Source organism: Tachysurus vachellii, chromosome 2 (genome assembly GCF_030014155.1).
Source record: "Tachysurus vachellii isolate PV-2020 chromosome 2, HZAU_Pvac_v1, whole genome shotgun sequence".
Lineage (NCBI taxonomy): Eukaryota > Metazoa > Chordata > Actinopteri > Siluriformes > Bagridae > Tachysurus > Tachysurus vachellii.
The window spans coordinates 22,407,729-22,430,666 of NC_083461.1; the positions used below are offsets into that span (position 1 = coordinate 22,407,729).

Sequence of the window (22,938 nt, forward strand, 5' to 3'; positions counted from 1 at the left end):
AACCCCATTGAAATGCTGGAATATACTAATTTATTCCAGCCTGGTTTCCAAATGTTGGCTTACGTTTTGGGAAATAAATGAAACCTGAAATTGAATGTGTTTTGCCTTGACAAAGGGCCCAACAGTGGCAGTTTGGTAGTGCTGGGATTAATGTCTTTTGTCCAGTGACTTAACCGCTGGTCTTTTACCAAGCTAATTTGTCTATATCTTAATTAATGTCACCCCTTAAACTGGGAAGGAACTTGTACTCCAAGGTGATGAGTAGGAATTTAAAGTTGCGGGGGCGTTTTCTTTCTTTCTGGTTGGAAGTTGGTAAGTTACACACAATCCACAATATTTGTAAGAGATTATTATGTAGTAATGTCAGAAAGCATATTTGATGAAATCACTCTCACAAAACACAACATTAATGTGAACACGTGACCACAGTGTGTGAAGAAACCCAGAACCAAAAGTGTTGAAACAATGCAAACAGCCCACAGTAAACAGTGTGTGTAGTTCAGGACACAAGTCGGAATGTAACTGCAGAAGTGCAGAATGATGAAGCATTTCAAAGAAGAGTTTTTTTATATCACACATTATATCATGAAATTTAGAATGTCTGATAATGCAGTAGTTTTATAAACATAACAAACATTTACAAACATAAAAGAAAACAGTCCATGAGTCATTACTCTCCATGTAGGAAGACAGTTTAGAGTTTTAATCAACAAACCAGCTTCATATTGTGTCAGAGAAACAATGGATAAACTGCAATAAGCAAACCACAACCTCACACAACCTCTTATTTAAGTGACATTCAAGTATTTCTTTATTTATGAATTAATCATTTATCAAGTTTTATATTAATTTAAAAAATAATAATAAAAAGAGGAGTAAAAGACTCCAAGGCATTCTCCAACGCATTAACCCTGATTTTGATATGATGGTTCATTTGGTCTCTTTTTAGAAGACCTGTAAAGTCCTTCTGTCATCTCTGGTGAATAAAAGCTCTTTATCCCAAGCCAACGTCCAGTGACATCATCACAATAAAGCCAAGTATGGAGGTCCAGGAAGCCAGCTTCCCATTGCCACTGAAAAAAAAATACAAAACAATCACATCTTGATTTGTGGGCAGACTTCAACTAACCAGCCTTCTCCAACTAACCAGCCTTCTCCAACTAACCAGCCTTCTCCAACTAACCCAGCCTTCTCCAACTAACCAAGCCTTCTCCAACTAACCCAGCCTTCTCCAACTAACCCAGCCTTCTCAGTAAGGTACTGATGTGACTTTTTTTAATGTTTTTTTTTTTTAATTCGTTTAATGGCATTCAGTTTTTGAGGTCACTCATTTGAGCCTCACATGTATGATGCAAAAAAAACTTTTTGGACTGCTTTCATATTCTTATTTAGTCTGTTTGAATTGAAGCCTGATGTGACCTCCTTTTTGGCATGGTTCATTAATCAGGTGAGAAAGCTAGCTGGCTTGAGAGATGGATAGATAGATAAATAAAAAGCCATGAAAATAATTTGAATAAGTTCAATTACTTGACTTGAGCTTCGGGAATGATGTCATCAACAACAACATAAACCATGGCCCCTGCAGCAAATGCCAGTGCATAGGGTAGCAATGGCTCAGCCACCACCACCGCAACCGCGCCTAGCAGCCCTGCCAACGGCTCCACCATCCCACTGAGCTGTCCATACCTGAGAATACACATGTATATGCACACGTGCATGCACGCACACACACACACACACACACACACACACACACACACACACACACACACCTTTAAGAAATATTTTTTTCTTAAACAAGCAAAGGTTCAGAAACAGTATTCTCTTTTTGGTCAGCATCAATTCATTCATTCATTCATTCATTTTCTACCGCTTATCCGAACTACCTCGGGTCACGGGGAGCATGTGCCTATCTCAGGCATCATTGGGCATCAAGGCAGGATACACCCTGGACGGAGTGCCAACCCATCACAGGGCACACACACACTCTCAGTCACTCACGCAATCAAGCATCAATTCAGTCTCTCACAAATAAAGACATTATTTAGCAAGAAACAAACATGATTTTACATTTTAGTTCATCATCATTTAAATAATCAAGATGATTTATGGAAAAATATTTGGGATAAAGAGATCTCATAAACCTCTAATAAAGAGCACTAACATGTGATGTTGAATTACACCCACTTACAATTCTGGTTTTTCAGGGCATATATAACAATTTTTATTCTTCCTACCATCTTATACACAAATAACATTGGGTTCAGCACGGGATCACTTCATCTTCAAGAAGTTTGAGCACCTCAATAAAAACAGAGTTTTAGTTTTGTTTGTTTTGTTTATTTTTTTGTTTTGGAGCACTCAGGAGTGTGTCTACATTGTGACATCAGAAGACTTCAGAAGAGCAGCCGCACATGGGAAGGGTTACACCGCCATCTCCAAACAACTTCCCACAATAGGTCTGATAATGAGATCTTAGAAACCTCTATAAAAGAGCACTAACACAAGATATAATTCATTCAAAAACTTGTCCCATGATCTGCTCTATACAAGATGTTGTTAAACAGGTGTAACATGGCCCAATCAAAACAGTCACAAATGAACTCCTAAATGGAGATAAGTCTAGATGCTTATAAGATATGGAACATGGAATTAAGTATAAAAAAATGAGAATGAAATAGATCAGTTTATTGGCATGCAAATTATGCAATTTACAAATGGAAAAAATCAGCATAATGTTGCACACTGCATAAATATCAGCAAACGAGTGCAATCACCAATCCTGGTGGAGGAAGTAGAGTGATGTTGGGCTGCTTCACTGCCTCAGGATTAAGACATACTTGATGAATTCTAGGCTGTCTCACACACATGCACTGTAGAATATCAGGACATCTGTCTATGATCTAAAACTCAAAAGAGGCTGGATCAGAAAACATCTGGTCTCATCTGAAAATGTTGTTTTTGCTATAAAATGAAGATATTTGGGATTGAGGTTAATAAGAGATCAGATAGATGATATTTACATCTAGATAGATGATATTTACATCTACATCTGTTAAATAACTTAAAACATGACTTTGTTGTTAAACCAATCCAAGGCAAACCTGGAACAGATATTTACTTAATATCTGTTGGTGCTCTTCTTCATCATTGTGGTGAACTAGTGACATCATCAAACTGTTGCATTCTTTTTTTGTGATGCTTTTCCAGGATTGTATTGCAGTTTCTTTTAGTTGGGGGGTTTCTTCCGACGCTGATCAGTTGGGTCTGCTGGCCAGTTGAAAACCTTCAGCAGCCATGCAAGCCCAAGCCATGACAATACCTTCAACTTGCTTGACCCATGAGCTTGTATGTTGTAAATAATGAGCAGATCCTTTCTTCTACCACCAATGGGCTTATGACAGGCATCTTGTAGTACAGAGTCTATATTTTGGTGGCTTGTAAGACCTGCACCCCTGCCCTGTGGAGGTTTTTGGTGATGTAATTGACTGCTGTTTGAGGTTTTTTCTTCACAGCTCTCATAATGTTTGTGAGTTATTATCAGCAGTTATTGTTTCCCTTGGCTGACCTTTTATGTGTTGGATTGGTAGTATACCAGTGGTTCTTTCTTTTCAGGACATTCCAAATTGTTCTATTAGGCAAGGGGTCGGCAACCTTAAACACTCAAAGAGCCATTGGGACCCGTTTCCCACAGAAAAAAGCACAGGGAGCCACAAAACCTAAAATGAAGATAACACTGCATATATTGTTTTATACCTTTATGGAAAGTATAGAAAAAACTGTAGTGTGTGCATTTATGAAATCAATGAACTGCTCCCGAGTAAACAAAATTTTATTTCTGCAAGCAAACAAAAATATTTGAACTAACCTTAACAAAAAAGATGCTGGGTTGAAGGTTACTTTCAAATAAAATGTTCAATGTCTAATTGAGTCCTCTTCGTATTCATGACATCAAAATTTTAACTTGCCGGCTGCAGCAAACCAAAAATGCGTCTGCTTCTGTGTTGGATTTCGCAAGTCTTTCGCAAATGAAAGAGCTGCGGAGCCGCGGGTTGCTGACCCATGTTCTATGCTTGTACAATAGCTCTGACTAATATCCTTCTTTCCTCAGCTTCAAAATGGCTTGCTTTTCTCCCATATACAGCTTTCTGGTCTTCATAGTGGTTTATCCTTTTAACAACAAATGCAATCTTCACCAGTGAAACCCAGGGATTAATTCACAAGTGAACAATCAGCACTAATAAAAAAAAAACAGTATAAAGTTTGTATTTTTACTTGTGTCTGAATCCTAAACTCAATTAAAGGAGTTCAATTAAGCAAAACAAAATAAAAATGTACATAATTAAATGTTTGGACATAAAGCAGCAGCTGGGTAAAAATTTGATTAAACAGCTCCAGTACTGATGCCAGCTTGGTGTACTCACTCACTCATTTTCTACCGACAGGTGTTGTTAACTCGAATGACAACAAACAAATAGTTCCTTTTACTTTTCCACTTTATTGTCCACAACACAGGACACACGCAAAAACTGCTTTCCACAAGAAAAACATCAACAAACCCCCAACACGAGGCTTTCACCACCCCATTAGCGCCCCCACAAGGACCGGATATCAAACTAACAATCTCCCTCTTAAAAAAATAAATAAATAAATAACCAAATACATTTTTATAAAGAGGGGAAGAAAACATTATCCTAAAAATAAGAGGTGAATATTCATTCATTCATTCATTCATTCATTCATTCATTCATTCATTCATTCATCTTCTACCGCTTATCCAAACTACCTCGGGTCACAGGGAGCCTGTGCCTATCTCAGGCGTCATCGGGCATCAAGGCAGGATACACCCTGGACAGAGTGCCAACCCATCGCAGGGCACACACACACACTCTCATTCACACACACGTTCACACACTTCGGACAATTTTCCAGAGATGCCAATCAACCTACCATGCATGTCTTTGGACCGGGGGAGGAAACCGGAGTACCCGGAGGAAACCCCCGAGGACACGGGGAGAACATGCAAACTCCACACACACAAGGCGAAGGTGGGAATCGAACCCCCAACCCTGGAGGTGTGACGCAAACGTGCTTGAAAATTCAAAAATTAATGTTGCAGTTCAAAAATTGAGATTCAACAGAGAGTTTGTGATCAAAATCTGGACCAATTTTACATTTCTACTCGAAACCCACATATAAATTTGCCTTCAACACATCTTTAAAAAATATATTTGTATATACTGTGTGCTGAACTCCGGCCCTGAGGTTGTGCATATCGGATTTAAAGCCTCCAGCAGGCATAAATACAGCCACAGGCCACTTAAAGTGCTGCCACATATTTAACTGTATAAATGTATAACATGTATAAATGCGCAATATTTAAATTATTGCTGATTGTTTTCTTATTTTAACTGTCAGACAGCTTAATTAGTTCAAATATATAATGGAAACTTTCTTTTTACATATTTTATGTAACTTATAATGAAAATTAAATTATATTCAAGTGATAAATTTGTCCTCATATAAATGTATCAGCAAAGACTAAACTCAGAGACGAATTTTATGAAATTTTCCAGACAAATAAAGACTGTGACATTTGAGAATAACAGAAAAAGACAGAGTGAGAATTTGCACACTCACCAGAAGGCTCGCCATGTGGACAATCCAGAGCCTCTCAGCGGCAGACTCACTGCAAGGCCTTCAGGGAAATTCTGAATGCCTATGCCTATAGCCAGGTTTCTGAAACAGACATTTTATTGTTAAACTTTGCACTCATATATTAAATAAATGTTTAAACTGAACACGTTTAAATATATGTCTTATTCCTAGACCTATGAATTAATTTGACTTAAACTGTAAGATCTCGTAGCCCACAGTGTGAGGTTGGTCATGCCTTCACTAGGCCTCATATCCGGGTTTATTTGTTTGGCCTGCACTTGAAAAAGCCCAAGAAAAGTTGCTTTGTTTTGAGAAAGACTGCTTAGGCACCCACACTCATTTCTGCACTCTGCACAAAGCCGTTCCTGGCTCACCATCAGGATCCTGCCCCTGAGAGAAGAAAGGCTAATGACAGCCAGTCACGGAAAGGCTAACAACAGACGAAGTCTGTGTGAAGGAGGGAAACGAGGGAAGAAGCTGAGAGAGGCTGTTGGGACGAGGAGAGTGCAGACTGCAGCTGGGGTTCAGGGTTAGGATAAGAGAGAGACTACCTGATTAAAGGCTTGTGATATGTGTCACTCAAAATGACTAACCGAACTAACTGAATTTGTGCTATGACAAATTCCAAATGAAGCTGCCTCATCTGGCAAAGTGCTGCATTTTAACATTGAAACCAAGCTTAATTTATCTGGGTGAAAACAGATTATGAATAATTACAGCACACATGTGGATGTGTCAAGACAAACAGTTCAGTTCAGTAGGAGCAGATGTTCAGTATGAGCAGTTGTTTTGTAAGAGCAGATATGAATAAGTGTGTTCTGGGATGAACACAGGACAGACTTCATGATAACAGCAGCAGCTCTTAGATACAAATCTCAAGTACTCAGTACACAGTACAGATGAAAGATAGACAACAACAGAAGAAGAAGGAAGAGGAACAAACTCTGACTTGTGTTCCTCCTCTCATTATTCAGTCAGCCTCATTTTTTGTATGATGTATGTTGAAAAAAATGTCAGAAAGAGAGAGAGAGAGAGAGAGATCTCAGTGTATATAAAGAGTTCTCAGTGGGGAGAAGTGAACTCAGTCACCGAATTCCTCAGTTCACTCTGGGTTCATTCGGGAAGGGGAATGAATCACTGAGCGTCAATACAAGTTTATTTTTCCAATTCCTTAAAAATGTGTGCTGTCATAAATCATACTACTAATGCAGATCTGTAGCTTTCTGGGTTTTTTGTGTGTGTCCACCCATCAATTTCCTGGTGGATCCAACTTACAACTGTCTGTGAACATTCATCTGAGTGCTTTTTCTTACATTGTAAATGGGTGGAAAGCACAGCTCACTGCACAGCACAGCTCACTACGTTTTTTAAAAAAATCTATTTGTTTTGTCAATGCTCAAGAAGTGCGAACTTGGGAAACGATCTCAAATATAGTAAAAAGAGGTAAAAGCCAGTTTGACACAGAGCAAGACAGAAGCATCAGTGTGTCACCATAAAGCACCTACTGCTGCCCACATCAGCCTGACACACAGACACACACATTCATGAAACCATATGCAACAATAAATATTAGTCTCCACACTGTCTTAAGTCAATCATATGCTGTGCTCTAAAGTAAAATTCTTCCAGGTTCTAAAAATTGGCTTATGTATTGTGCTTACAAAAAGTATTGGAAGTTGGAGAACTTCCATAGGAGTGGCCTGTACAGAGCCTTAACCTCAACCCCACCGGAAACCTTTGGGATGAACTGGAATGTGAACTGTGCGCCCCAGGACTCCTCACCCAACATCAGTGGCTGACCTAACTCATGGACTTGTGACTGAATGGACTCTAATCCCCTCAGCCTTGTTCCAAAGAGTAGTGGAATGACTTTCCAGAAGGGTGGAGTTTATATAACAGCAAAAGGGAAAATAAATATTGAAAGGGAAGTTTAACAAGCACATATCGGTGGGTGAACTGCAATTTTCGGGTCATGCCATTATTTGGATTTAAGACTAGGTTTTGATTCCTTCACAAAACCCACATGCCTTCTTTTATAAGGCAGTCATTTGTTGCTTTTACCCTGTGCATTGACTCTGTACTGATGTAACTTTAACAGGGTTTCAACAGTTTTCTTATATTTAACTTGATCCAACAAACCCAGTTCGTCCCACAAGAAAAGATCCCTAGAGCATGATGCTATCACTAATGTGCTTGATGACAGAAATGGTGTTTCCTTGCTGTTGTGCTGTTAAGCCTTGCCTTTAGGTCAAATGGCTCACGTTTAGTCTCATTAGACCACAAAGTCATTTTCCCAAAGCTCTCAAATTTCCTAACATGAACTTTTTCAGAATCAGTTTCTTACTGGCCACTCTGCCATACCACCCAGGATATATGAAGAGCTGATGGTATAGCTGAGGTTTGCACAGGCTCTCCTGCTTCAGCCAGTGAGTAACCCCTTCAGTGTTCCAGAAAGTTTGGCCTGACCGTAGTACTGTGTGGGTTATGTCATGTGACGTAACGTGGCCTGCCAGACGACGTGGCCTGCCAGAACTAACGCGATGCTTGATTTAAGTTCGTTAATTTTAGTGAAGTTTAGTTAAGTTCTATTTAAGTGTAAAGTAGCATTAAGAGTGTACAGTAGCGAGTAAGTGAACGAAAGTGAAAGTGTACGTACGAGACAAAATTCCTCCTGTTTAATCCTCCCTCAACCTCCGTGCGCATCTTCCGTAAAGTAAAACCAGTTTATTTTTTTTAACATTCTCTTTTATTACTGTATGTTTTTATACAATATTTGTCATTTATATATACAGGTACTGTACATTTTTCATATTAAAAACCAAACAAAACAACTGGAGTGGAATTTTGCGAGCTGGAACGGATTAATGGGATTTCAATTCATTTAAATGGGGAAAACTGTTTTGAGATACGAGCAATTTGAGATACGAACAAAGTCACGGAACGAATTAAACTCGTATCTCGAGGCATCACTGTACACTATGTAGTTGTATTTGTGTCCAAATTGTGTTTAAGAACTTTTATATTTATACAGCTTATACTTTCTGGGAAAATAGTGAACAAAAATCCTCAAGACCTTATGCTGCTCTTGAGCTATAAAATGAGCTATCAAATGATCAATCTTTAGGACTCATTTGTCATTCCCCTGTAAACCTGCTGCCAGCTCTTGTATCAGCATTTGTTGGTGTTTGTGTAGTTTCAATTGTGACATGTCTCCTATGTTATATCCCTTATCAAACCAGCACTTGTGTGTTAAAAAGATGGCTGAAGTTTGTGTGTGTGATTGTCTGGGAATGATGCCAAGATGACCACAGAGTAGATAGAATTTAACAGAAGGACTCAGTGTTTGAGCACTGACGATGTAAAAGTGTAGAGATGTAGATGACAATGTGTAAGGTAAGTTTCTAAAAACAGATTAATTTTACCGCTTTGTATTAAATGCAGCACCCCCCCTTGTGGTTCAGCACAAAGTGAAAAGCTGTAGTAGAAATCAGACAAGCCCCTCAAAATGCTCCCTTTCTAGATTGCTGTTTCAAAAGAAATGATATCAAAATATACAACCTTATGTCCTGCACCCTCATGAGGCTGATGGTGTGGCCTCCCAAATGTGCTTCTGCATGAGGCCTCCAATGTCCACCCTGGTGAGAACATCAGACCCACCACCTAACTCTAGTTTCATCCTAGTTTCACCACCATCAGACTCCAGTGTGGATGTCACCTCCTGACCACTTGCTTTCCAACAGTTTGCCCCTTGCCTTCCAACCTATGCTCTGCCAACAGGACAGCCTCTCCTCCATAGTTTATTGTTTTTAACAGAGACTGATGAAACAAACTCCCTATCTAAGCTCTATCTACTGGCTGGAGAGCTCCATCCAGAGGAGACAGAGCAGCCTCCATTGCAGAGGCCAACATTGTTGCTTGCTTAAGCCTAAGGCAGATGACACAGCGTTCCAAATTCTGCCCACACCCCAGTCTTATGGGGCAGCCTCCCATGTCCTGGTCCTTCCAGAGGCCAAGAAGGAGGCCCCCACATTATGCTCCTGTCTGAGGCTGCATCAGGGCTTCCCATGTCCTGCTCCTCCCTAAGGCAGACAAGTTTTAAGTTTACGTTTGATTACCGGTTTGGATTTGAATGGTTGCTCCCATGAAATTGTTTCTACAACTGAATCTGTCCCATGACACCATGAAACAAATTTAAATCAAATGTGCTGGCATGGCTATTGAATTTTGTATGATAAAAGGGAAATTACAGAAAGCAGTGAACAGTACAGACACTACAATAATATAATCATGACAAGCCATCAGACTTGCTCAACAGAAACAGAAGTAGCTCTGAATTAAGGAGATTAAGGAGAGAAGAGAGATGAGAGAGAGAGTTGGAGAGCTCTGCACATTGTGCACTGTTAATAGCAGAACAGAGAATAACACTTACACATAGAGACTCCAGCCTCTTCTCACACTTGAGAGAAATGATAATCTCACTCCATATACAAGTGTCATCCTACTGTAAGCCATTTAAGTATGATCAGAACAGAAAGAGGACAAAATGAGTAAGAGAACGAGAGTGAAGATTTCACCTTTAATAAGTGTTGTATTACTATTAAAAAGTAACCCGGAGTTTCCCTTTCTTCCCTTCTTCCTTCACCTGCTGCATAGCGGTATGCTGAGTCCTTTTTATTTAGCCTTTCAGAATGCTTTAATTGTTTTTGCTATTTGGTTGCGTGTGTGTCCACATACGTTCCTTATGAGGCATAAGATTAATGCTTACTAGTATAACTTACAACCCTGGAGGTGTGAGGCAAACATGCTAACCACCAAAACCACCATTACACTGTTTATTTTTTTAACAATGTTTTCAATCCATTAATTATTAGACTTGATCTATATGCCACATCTGTATGCCATGTAAGGCTCTGTGAATGATTTATTACTACAGAATCAACATGATATTATAAAGGGTGCATTAATATAACTCTGTGATTTGACTTCCACTATAAATACAATATGTGTGCTATAGTACTGTTTAATATGAGGCATTTTGAGAATCACCAAAATCTTACAAAGGACAATAAACTGTTTCCCTACTGAGCGAAAAAGTGCAAATCCTTCTAACATTGTGTGGACTGTCATTTCATTCTGTTTGGTTGGATGTACAGTACTCTGCTAAAGTCTTAGGGCCATGTAAACAAGTGCTGTAAAGCGATCACATTTTCAAAAATTATGAAATCCCTACATAAAAGCAGTTGAGACAATAAACAGTAATAAACTAAAAGTAATCACTTGGGTAAAAATGTGTTTTTAGTAGACTTTGTACAGTTTTATAAAGATACTGGACAGAAAGTTTAGCCAAGCTTGTTGGAGAGTTTGACTGTTGCACGTTTGCAAACAGAAACCCTGCAGGTTTCATTATGTTGTTTGCATCACAATTGCTCTGTTATGTGAAGTCTTGCTTTATTTACTGAAACATTTTTTCCAAAATATCCAAGCTTTTTTTGTGCTAAGTCAATAATATAGACTTTGTATAAAGAAATAAGATGCTTACGAGTTTTACACAGTGGAGTGCAAATGTAGTATTCGATGCAGTGACCCAACCAATTCTCATAGACAGACTCTTAAACCTAACTTACCTCATCTGATTTCACTCATACAGAGTATATAATGACAGGCATAGATTGAGGTACCAACTGGTTTCCCTCAAGCATCTGTGGAACCCTCTCTTATAACTACAATCCATTTTAGTTTTTGGAAATAAAAAAAGTTATATGGCTCCCGTCACTACTGCTAAGTTGATAAAACATTCTTTCTTCCCACTCAGGAGACACTGTGGTCTCAGCACAAACCTCGCAATCTCCCCATATCCCCAAATAAACCTGTTTGCTATTACTAATTTGGTCAATGAAATAACATCTTTAAATCCAATGAAATTTTCATCATATTGACATTGATCAAATCACTCATCAATTTTGTTTGGATCGCAGATGCATTCATGTGGTTTTATAGTTGAACTTTTGTTCAAACCAGTGACATTCTGCATTCATTTTACTGTCAAATCTTCCTATAAACAAATACTGACTGCATTTTACATTCTATTTCATGTATTTGGTGTTATTTTAAGTTCCAGGATTGATTCCGAGGTTATTATCGAGCTAAATATGTTCATTTGTATCATCGGTATGTTGACAATATTTTTTAATCTACATTTCTGAAAGACACCGGTGAGTTTTAACAGAGCTCCTTGTGGGTTCACTTTAAAAGCTTTAAAAGATGCTACTGCTGTTAAAGGTTATACACAGGTCTCTAAATGTTTCCAAATCTATCCAGCCACTTAACAAAGTGGATATTGTGTGTGTGATGCTGGAAAATGCATCAGTTGTAAGTGCAGCGGTATGTCTGATCTCTTAGCTGTAGTGAAAACCATATACTCAGCACCTTCAAAGCATTCTTCGCATAAGAGGAACGAGGGTAAAAAAAAATAACATGCTGCTTTGAATAGGTTCAAAGCATCTGGTTTTAACAGTGCACCCAAGTGTGTGTGGGTATGGGGGGATGTGAAGACTGCTTTGTCCATGAGAACAAGCAAGGAGAAAAGAAAATGAAAAAGACAAACAACAGTTTTCCCCTCTGGAAACAAGTGGACTTTTGTTTCTCACAGACGTATTGCCCTAGTGCCTTCGGCTAGAGAAAGCAAGTGTGTGTGTGTGTGCATGTGTGAGAGAGAGAGTGCGCGTGAGAGAGAGAGAGAGAGAGAGAGAGAGAGAGAGAGAGAGCGAGAGAGAAAGATTAAAAAAGAGGGGGTTTGGGGGGTGTTAGATGGCTCTGTAAAGAGTGGATACACTGTGGGAAATAATTTTCAATTCTAAACGGCAGCGTTTTTCACATGACAACTTATCATCACGATTAGTTATAAAATACTTCAAAATTATATCAACTTTCATTATTCCATCTTCAGCAGGCATTTTATCCTGATCAGGATCAAAGTGAGGACTTTATAGATGAGATATGGCAATGTTACCCCCTTATCATCAAACCCCCTTATCATTTTACCGTCCTTTCATAAACAGAGTGTACTCTGTAGCCGAATTTGAAGGCTTATTATAATTAAAAAGAGGGAATTTTAATTGTTCTCTCTGTCCCCTCTGTCTCTTGGGTTTCAGTCAGTCAGTGTGACAAAGACTCCTTTCTTGTTCTATAATAACTGCAACATGTGTGCTCATAGCTCTATTCCAGACAATGCTGTTACTCTAGTAGAAATTTATCGAGACAAATGAACACCTGTGGTTTCTCTCTCTCTCTCTCTCTCTCTCTCTCTCACACACACACACACACACACACACACACACACACACATACAGTCTTTCTCTCTCCTCTTACATACACCTGCCTCGTGACCATCTCACATTCCTAGGAACACATTTCTGTTTACATTTTTATGCTGTTCTTGACCGTTGGGTAGCAGCATCACACAGCAGAGTGCGGACATCAGAACAGGACCATCAGATAGTGCTTATCATGATCATCTTTATTTTACACCTACATGTTTACAACAGTTTGACAGTTTTTTGTGTCAGTTTTTTTGGCTTGCTCACAACTATACTCACATGCTGTAGAAAATGCACCGTGTTTACTTCGAGCAGTATGAGCTGAAATTTTGTATACTGCAAAAAGATTTCTAATGATTTAATTAGGAAACATGGCTGTCATCAGCCAATCAGATTTCAGGTTGTAGGAACCTCATACCACACCACTGGGGGGCAGTACTCCCTCAATCACTTCCAGTAAACGCTCCTGGTTTGGGGCTTGGTGAATCTGAAGCCTATCCCAAGAATACAAAGTGGTGCTGTGGAATACACCAAGCATTCCATCACAGTGCACCATGCACACCCACACATGCACACACACTCACTCATGCTTAGAGGCAACTAATCCTAATTAATCCACTTGGCTAAGATAAATTGGGAGGTCAGAGCAAATCAGAGCAAACCAGAGGAACGCAGACGAAAGCCACATAGATGAGAACATACTCTAAGTACATGTGAAACACCTCACACTCACTCAAGTCTAGGACCCTGGAACTGTGAGGCAATTTTATTGGTTCAAGGTAATATTTGCCTTTTGGACCATTTAGCCCTGTCTAATCAAACTTAAAGTAATTTGCATACTATGTGAATTTGAATTTGTGATTTTATTTTAAATTTAAAATGTGTGGTTCAGAAAAGGCAGATGGCAAAATTTACAAAGCTATCACAATAACATGCATGATTTATACATGCAGAAATACATCAGATCCAGAGTAACATTCCATATGATCTTAATGTTGATCTACAACACGGCCGAGACCCTTTATATTAAATTGACTTATTTAATTGGCTTATTGACTAAAATGTCAAATATACTTAAAAATCAAACACTGCCTTCATTGACTTTTTGTTCAGAGCTATTTAACACCAGATCAACTTTATAACACAACTTCATTCAGCACAGATCTAAACCTCTGGTTAACAAGTAAAGCAAGCTGTCTCACAGTTCCAGTGTCCTGGGTTTGACACTGAGCTCCAGTTACTTTCTGTGTGGATAGCAACGACATGCACCTATTTTAGACAGAAAACAGAAACATGATGTTTAGAGACATAGATTTTGAACCTTCATCACAAAACCTGAAATGTGCAATTTATTTTCACAGAGTATTAACAGAGTATTATTAGTATGTGAAAATAAATTGCACATTTCAAGTTTTGTGATCTTTTCGGGGGTTTTTGCTGACAATGCTGTAATTATTAAAAAAAAAAAAAAAAAGTGAAGCCATAAGCCCCTGATTGTGTACAGATGTCTGATTACATATTCAGCCAGCATTGTGTAAGTGTGTTGGATTTATGCATGATTAAAATGTCAAAAAAAAAGATAGGATGCAGCACAGAACTGCTATCATATATAATATAAATCCACTAGGCTCAACATGGGCAAAACCCATCTCTGTGTGGAGTATCACATCCCCATGTCCCCATGAGAGTGAGGAGATGCCTTAGGATTGGAGGAGAAGTGTTCTAATGCCAATCTTTAACAACAAGGGTGATGTGCAGTGTTGTAGCAACTACAGAAGTATAAAGTTGATGAGCCACACAATAAAGCTATGGGAAAGAGTAGTGGAAGCTAGGCTAAAAAAGGAAGTTGATAATTGTGAGCAGCGGTATGGCTTCTTGCCCCGAAAGAGCACTACTGATGTTAATTGAGTACAAAGTACAGAGGTAGTCAGGAGCTGCATTGCGTATTTGTGGATTTGAGAAATAGTATGACAGGGTGCCAAGTGAGGAGCTATGGTACTGTATGAGGATGTCAGGAGTGGTAAAGTACGTCAGAGTAGTTCAGGATATGTATGAGAGGAGTATGACAGCAGTGAGATGTACCATACGTCAGACAAAGGAGTTCAAGGTGGAAGTGGGGCTACATCAAGGATCAGTTTTAAGTCTCTTCTTGTTTGCTATTTTGATGAACAGGTTGACAGATGAAGTCGGTGTCTCCGTGGACAATAATGTTTGCGGATGACTTTGTGATCTGTAGTGAGAGTAGAGAGCAGGTGGAGGAACACTTGGAAAGGTGGAGGTCTGCTCTGGAAAAAATAGGAATGAAAGTCAGTCGTATTAAGATGGAATACATGTGTATGAACGAGAGGGAGGGAAGTAGAAGAGTGAGGTTACAGGGGGTCAAGAAGGTGCAGGAGTTTAAGTATTTGTGGTCAGGTGCAGGTGGGTTGGAGTGGGTGAAGAAAAGTGTCAGGGGTGTTGTGTGACAGAAGAGTGCCATAAAGAATCAAAGGAAAAGTGTACAAGAAAGTAGTGAGGCCAGGCATACTGTATGGGTTAGAGACTGTAGGTGAAGAAAAGACATGAGGCAGAGATTCTCTTTCTGCGTGACGTGGATGGACAGGATTAGGAACGAGCACATCAGAGGGACAGCTCATGTTGGCTGTTTTGGGGACAAGGACAGAGAGGCTAGATTGAGATGGTTTGGACATGTACAGAGGAGGGAGATGGTTATATTGGTAGGAGGATGTTGGAGATGGAGCTGCCAGTTAAGAGGTCAAGATGAAGGCCAAAGAAAAGATAAATGGATATGTTAAATGAGGACAAAGTTAACTGGTGTGAGAGAAGAGGATACTGAGGATAAAGTTATGTGGTGACCCCTAATGGAAAAAGCAAGAAGAAGAAGAAGAAGAAGAAGAAGAAGAAGAAGAAGAAGAAGAAGAAGAAGAAGAAGAAGAAGAAGAAGAAGAAGAAGAAGAAGAAGAAGAAGAAGAAGAAGAAGAAGAAGAAGAAGAAGAAGAAGAAGTGAGAGGGGAAGTACATAGTAGGCAGGGTAGCTGAGTCATGCTCAATATCGGCACCAAACCGGTTAGTGGCAGAGATAGTCTCGACAAGCTAGTTCGCTTGTAGCCCACTGGGTAAAAAGGCCTGCAAGGAAGCGCCATTCCCCCCACTTTGATTCCGAAACATTTTGATTGTATTCTGATTTTGTTGTAGCTGGGCGTTGATGGCCTGTAGGGTTACTATCTGTTTGTGGAACGCAAGGAGCATTTATCCTTGCCATGCGATGATCGCCTTAAGCTGGGAGACATCTGCTGAATTTAAGGGGTTAATTCCACAAAAAAAACAAATCCAAAATCATAATCCAAAAGCATAGTTCAATGAAGAAGCAAACTACAGAAAACCAAGGAAGGAAAAAACACAAGCAAACAAATCCGAAGGGTTAAACACAGGCGAAAACGTGATTGGAGCGTGGTCATACACATAGATCAAATGCAAGGCTTGGTACGCACGCTAAGGGACAATACTTCGCACTGATGTTCATGCTGCTTAAATGTTCATGGGAGGCGGAAGTAATTGCAATGGTGTTGTTTTTCACCTAGGGGGATCTTTCCCTCATGGTGCCCAGTGTTCCTGTGATAGACACCAGATCCACTGCAACCCTGAAGAGGATAAGGAGCTCCCAGAACATGGATGATTGAATGAGTAAAGAATGACACACATTTATTTATCCATATGATCAATTTCAAATGATCGAAGGTCCTTGAGACAAATTTCTGTTATCACTTACAATAGAACATGAAAGCAGTTGTTCCCTGTTGTGTTATGTCTCTAATTTCTCTTTTAGAACAGAAACATGAGCAAAGGGCATGAATATAGTATATATAATTGTCTTGCCGAGGAACTACTCCTAGAGATTCTGTAGAATATAGAATAGAATATTAACCAACACAGTCTAATTTTTGGCTGTAAAAATTTCATACAAAATTCATACAACACTTAGAAATGATATGAAATTAAAATAACAAAGAAAGATGTATGAGAAAGAAGCTGAGTACTTGCCTGGCACTCTCAAATGTAGCAGAGGGGGTTTTTCCAGCAGCTGCAAAACCCACCCCAACAGCCAAGCCCTCTGAAATTCACACGCACAAACACACACAAACACCCCTGTCAATAACCCAATACAGACATGCGAGGTTGTGTCATGGTACAACAGACATCAGTTTATCTTAGGGAAAAAAAAGAATCCTTGGACGCATCCATATGTTTTCTACTTTCTGATATTTGCAGCCCAAAGACACCAGTCTATCCTCATGGAACACTGAATTAACATATGTAATATTCAGTGGGTACAGAATGTATTCAGTCCCTTAATTTGCTTTATAGTGTCATAGATTTAAAATAGATCAAATGTACTATTGTGCCTGTGATCTACACACAATAATCCATAATGAAATTTCAAAACAAATGTATTCCACAGTCATAGAAGAACTTTGTATTCAGTTCAACCAGGAGCACCTAGGAACTGCCCTGTTTGTGTCTCTTTATAGAAGTTCCAAGGTTTTCAAGTCCTAGCCACTCAAAGACATTCAGAGTCTTCCCCCTGAAGCCGTTTTCAGCGATGTCTTTTTTGCTTCGTATATGTTCAAGTTCAACTTTATTTATATAGCACATTTACAAACAGCCGCACGGCTGACCAAAGTGCTTCACAGTGCGTTTGACATTACACAGACACTTAAAAATACACACATGCACAATAAAATAGAGTTCAAAAAGCAAAATAAGAATTATTAAAAAATTAGACAAAATAAAATAACCAGTTTAAAAGAAAGTGATATAAAGATAAACCATAAAATATAGACAAACATAAACCCCTGGGCAATCATGAGAAGGCTAGAGAAAATAGGTGAGTCTTTAGCATGGACTTAAAACTAGAAACGGAGGGTGCCGTCCTAATCTCTAATGGCAGGGAGTTCCATAGTCTAGGACCGGCCACAGAAAAGGCACGCTCTCCTCTACGCTTGAGCCGTACAGATGAACGAAGACTTCTAATAGGAGAGTAGGGATGAAGAAGTTCAGATAAGTAAAGAGGAGCAATATTATGGAGAGACTTATAGACAAATATGATATGCTTCAGGTCATGCTAAAAGGTAAAACTTTGCCTGGGTCTGAGGAAATGTTCACTCTAAAGCCTCTTCAAGGTGTCTAATAACAATGAATTGAATGCAGCTATTTGGCTGCATTTATCTTTCCCACAATTCTGACCAGTCTCTCAATCCCTGCTGTTGAGATCTTCAAAAACTCAGGGAAATGGCTCCTGATATATTTCATTTAGTGAATGTACTCAAAGTACAGCTGATTCCTTATCTTGTCTGTGCTTGGGTCTGGGGTAAAAGTGGTCAAGTAGTAAAATGAATAAGTGTAAGCCCTGCTATGGATATTGCATGACTCCTTGCATCCTACTTCTTTTATCCATTCTCGTTTTACTATATCCTTGTACTGTCTTATATAATTCACAAGTCTGTGCTAAATATTTATATAATTTCATATTTGGCATAGCTGTGAAGAGTTACTGCTCACATAAGAGGGTCTAAAAATATGTATATTATTTTATATAAAAATCCCCAAATATTTTCAGACATGTCGCTCATATATGAGGGACATATATCCCTCAGTAGGGTTATGCCCTCAGTAGGGTTATTAGTAGTAAAGGAATTACAGAGCAAATAAAAGTTTCAGATAAACTGAAGCCCAATTACAATCAAATTCGTGACGCTGATTATAATGTAGCTTGATTAGCACCAAAAATAACTGAAGGAAAAAAGAAGAAAAAATCTAAATGAATGACTTGTTTTGTGTAGCAGTAGAGAGTTTGGGTTGGGGCTTGTTTTAATAGCTTGTTATAACTCACATTTTTGCTTGACATCTTGTATCTATTGTGCTGTCTATAAAGAACTGAATCCCACTCATTCACTAACATACATGTGAGCAAATGTACAAATCATTTGCTTCGGTACGTGTGATTGCATCACACTAAAATGTAGTGTAAGGAGAAGCACATTTTTAAGATGGCACCTCCGCAAGTCTATCACTTACATAAACAGCTGAGGTCACAAAAAATGAGTGTCACACTGTGGTAATGGGATGATAATGATCTCACTTTCCAAACACACACACACGCACACACACCACATACAACACATACACACTGTCTGCACCCTTGTCATATTTAATAGCACACATTTTTAGTGTGTGTAATTGCAAATGTTAACTTTAATGAACTGGCCATGTGCATTTAGACTTAACTGCCTTAATTAGAAGAGGAAACCTCTGCTGAGACTGTGGTAATGAAAGATGTGTGCAATAATGTCAAAATAAAACATAAAACATAATGAATTGAATTTAGTTATGCACAACAAAGCTTGATAGGCAGATAAATGCAACATGCAAAATGAAATAAATACAAATTGATTCCAACATATAAACACACACACACACAAGGGATATATTTATTTATATATAGTGAAAGACAGTAGCCATGGGTGTGCAGGGTTCGGTCATGGCTGCTCCTGCTTCCTGCAACATCTGAGATGTGCAGGTGTATGTGTTTGTTCTTCAGCCTACATCATACTATAGAATCTTAATAGGTTAATTTCAGGAAAATGTTTTTTTGTTGAGTGATCTCTGATATTCTCCTATAAATGTTACAATTTTTAATGTATTGTTAATGTAATGTAATTGTTCCCTTAATAATTGTAAGCTGTTCAGATTCAAAGGCAGCAAACAGTCCCATTCCATGATGTTAACACCACCTGAGTGGAGGTAACATCACACTCCATGTGAATATTTAAATGATTCATTCCAAATGGTCAAGAAGTAAAATTGCATATACACATTTTTTTGCACAATTGCATGTGCAAAAAAAATAAGGGAACACAATCATTACAGTAACATTTTGAGGGTATTTATCTGTCCAGTTAGGCAGCATAAGTGATTGTGTATCTGATTTGGTGTAAATGAAAGTAACACCGGAGAGGCAAAAGCAAGACAACCCCCAAAAAGAGAATGGTTTTGCAGGTGGTAGCCACAGACAATCGCTCTCTCTTTATTCTTCTTGACTGATTTGACTCTACTCTTATGTTTTGTTAGGGTCCTTGTCACTACTCGTAGTATGAGTCAGTACCTGCAACCAAATCAAAGGTTACACAGTTAGTCCAGCTCCTCCAGGACAGCACATCCATGCATGCCATCACAAAGAGGTTTGGTGCGTCTCCCAGGACAGTTTCAAGAGCATGGAGGAGATATTTGTACATGGGCCATTATATGAGGAGAGCTGGATAGGGCCATAAAAGGGCAACAACCCTTCAGCATGACTGTTATCTAGTCCTTTGTACAAGGAGGATATGGAAGTACACTGCCAGATTCCTAGAAAATAATCTCTAGCAGGCTACTGGTGTCAATGATTTCTGACCAAGCTGTCAGAAATAGTCTCCATGATGGTGGCATGAGGGCCTGACATCCTTTAGTGAGAGCACTGTGTAGCTTGATGGGAATTTGCCTGAGAACACCAGAATTAGCATTTCTGCAATTGCCCTAGTATCTTCATGGATAAGAACAGGGTTACACCAAATACAGACAGACAGACAGACAGAAGAGAGTCTGGAGATGTCATGAGGAATGCAATGCTGCCTGTAACTTCATCTGGTATGGCAGGTTTGGTGGGGGGTCAATGACGGTATGGGTAGCAATATGTTTGGATGGTTACACAAACCATTGGGTGAAAGCCAATGGTGCCTTACTGCTGTTTGGTACTGGATGAAATCCTCAGAGCCACTGTCACACCTTACACTGGTGACGTGGGCCCTGGGTCCTGGGTTCCTTCTGGTACATGTCAATGCCTGACCTCAGTGTGGCAAGTGTGTGTAAGTAGTTTCTGGATGACAAAGGCATTAGGCCTAAACCCAGATCCAAGCATCTGTTTCCTAGGTGTGCACAAGAGAAAAATGCACCAAATGACCACCAGATTTAATAGGTTCTTCCCCGGACTTGTGATTGCTCTGAATCAACACGAAAACCTCACAATACAATTATCCATACACACTGTATGGATCATCTGCCAGATCATTATACATAACAGTGAACACTGTTCACAATTCATGAACACACATGCAATGATGTTGTTATATAAGGTATTGTCTTGTTCACTGCTTCACTTTAGAAGGGTATAACATTCTGCACTACAGTGTATATTATTAAGACCAATCAAAATGTCTAGAATGCTACACTGTCATCATACATATGCTGTGAATACTGTTTCCAACTAACAAGCATACAGGCAAAACTGAGGCAATTACAAGGTACAGCCTCTTGCACTACAGTACATCTCTTATAACACCATGCTGTCACTGCACTACTTTTTATATTGTTTACACTGTCTTTACTGTTATTTAGGCTTCTATCTATTACTACTGAATTAATTACTCGTTATGTTTTTAATATTAGGTCATCTTCAGAGCTGCTAACCCCATTTTGCCGATTTGTATCACTATGTTCACACAATGACAATAAAGATGTTCCTTCGAGTTCATTCATTTGATTCCATTGACTGGACCTCATGTTTTCCAATTGAATGTATGAAATGGATCCAATTGGCAACCTCTAGAGGATTATGTATTGGAGCATCCAAAGCCACCAAGTAGCACCACAGACTGTTCACTGTCACATTTTTTGTTCATTCATCATTCTCAACAAATTTCTCAATGTATTCAAGATTTTCAAATTCAGTATATTGAAATTCAATGTGTGATTTAAGCGTTCTCTTAATTTTTTTGAACAGTCTATATATATAGTACAACTACTAACTAAATAACAAAAATAACTGAAGAATGAACAAAATTTATCTAACCTTCTGTGCAGGAGAGAATGAATAAAGTCCCTTCATACCAATAATACTACAGTTGGCCAGTTACCTTTCCTTTATCACTAAACATTAAAGTGTAGACCTGAGACACATTAATATTGATACAAATCCTGACTTGCAGTGGGGCTGAAGCAGGGAAAAACTGCAATGCAAACCATACAAGTTTGTTACAGATTTTTTTTTACAATTAAAGTGTCCAGTAAATCCTAAACTTCCACAATCCACAAGGATGTTGTTCAAATACAAATATGAATATAATAATACATTCATAATTTAACAAATAGGTAATCTATTTGAAGCTTGATTCTATGTATATGAATGTAAGTGATAGCATGTACTGTAAATATTTCTTCTTAATGTATAAACTTTAAACCTCTCCCCTAAACCTCTCACGCATATACTGCAAAATCAATAAAACTAATTAATGGACCAATTCCTTAAGGACTACATGAGCAGCTGTAGGACATTAAGCAGCTTCATAAAACAGATGTGTTTACTCTTACCAAAGTAACCTGAAGTTCAAACACCAACCAAAACAAATAGTGCACTGATGGATTAGTTTATTTCAGCTCACACAAGAAAATATATAGTATTTGTTATGGTCCAGTTTTCTGTAAATAGGTCCCAGAGTCGCAGAGTCTGCAGTGTAACTATCAAAAGCTCATCTCCAATTAAGTTTTTATCTATGGAAAAGTATTCAGGATGGAGAATGTTAAGCTTAACAGTTTGTCAATAACAAGAATTTTTTTGTCTTCTAAACTTCAAAGAGAGATGTGTGAGTATATAATATAGCTAATATAACTATTTTATAGCTAATATAATGTGATAATGGGCTAATATAATATAAACAGAAACCATGTAAAAAAAATTATTGTTGGTGGAATATAAGGAATAAAACATTTTCGAGAATAACTAACTCTGGTGTGGTAACGGTAACTCTGCTTCACATTAGTCCACATCAAACCAACTCATCGTTACAATGGAACACAATAACCTGGCAGTCTACTCATTATGTGTAAAGGTTAATGCCATATCCAAAATCAAGAGTTCTCAAATGCAATTTGA

At 38.6% G+C, this 22,938-nt stretch overlaps 1 protein-coding gene across 2 annotated transcripts in view; it reads right to left on the reverse strand.

Moving 5' to 3' along the window:
• Positions 1–674: 674 nt before the first annotated feature.
• The window catches only part of LOC132841499 (zinc transporter ZIP11-like), a 103,777-nt gene continuing 81,513 nt past the window's right edge, over positions 675–22,938 (reverse strand). For both annotated transcript variants that reach the window (XM_060863836.1, XM_060863835.1), the window contains exons 7-10: positions 17,016–17,085; positions 5,641–5,739; positions 1,528–1,686; positions 675–1,073 (exon numbers count right to left, since the gene is read on the reverse strand). In XM_060863836.1, coding sequence (XP_060719819.1) covers positions 995–1,073; positions 1,528–1,686; positions 5,641–5,739; positions 17,016–17,085 — 407 coding nt within the window. In that variant the 3' untranslated portion in view covers positions 675–994. The remainder of the gene's footprint in view (positions 1,074–1,527; positions 1,687–5,640; positions 5,740–17,015; positions 17,086–22,938) is intronic.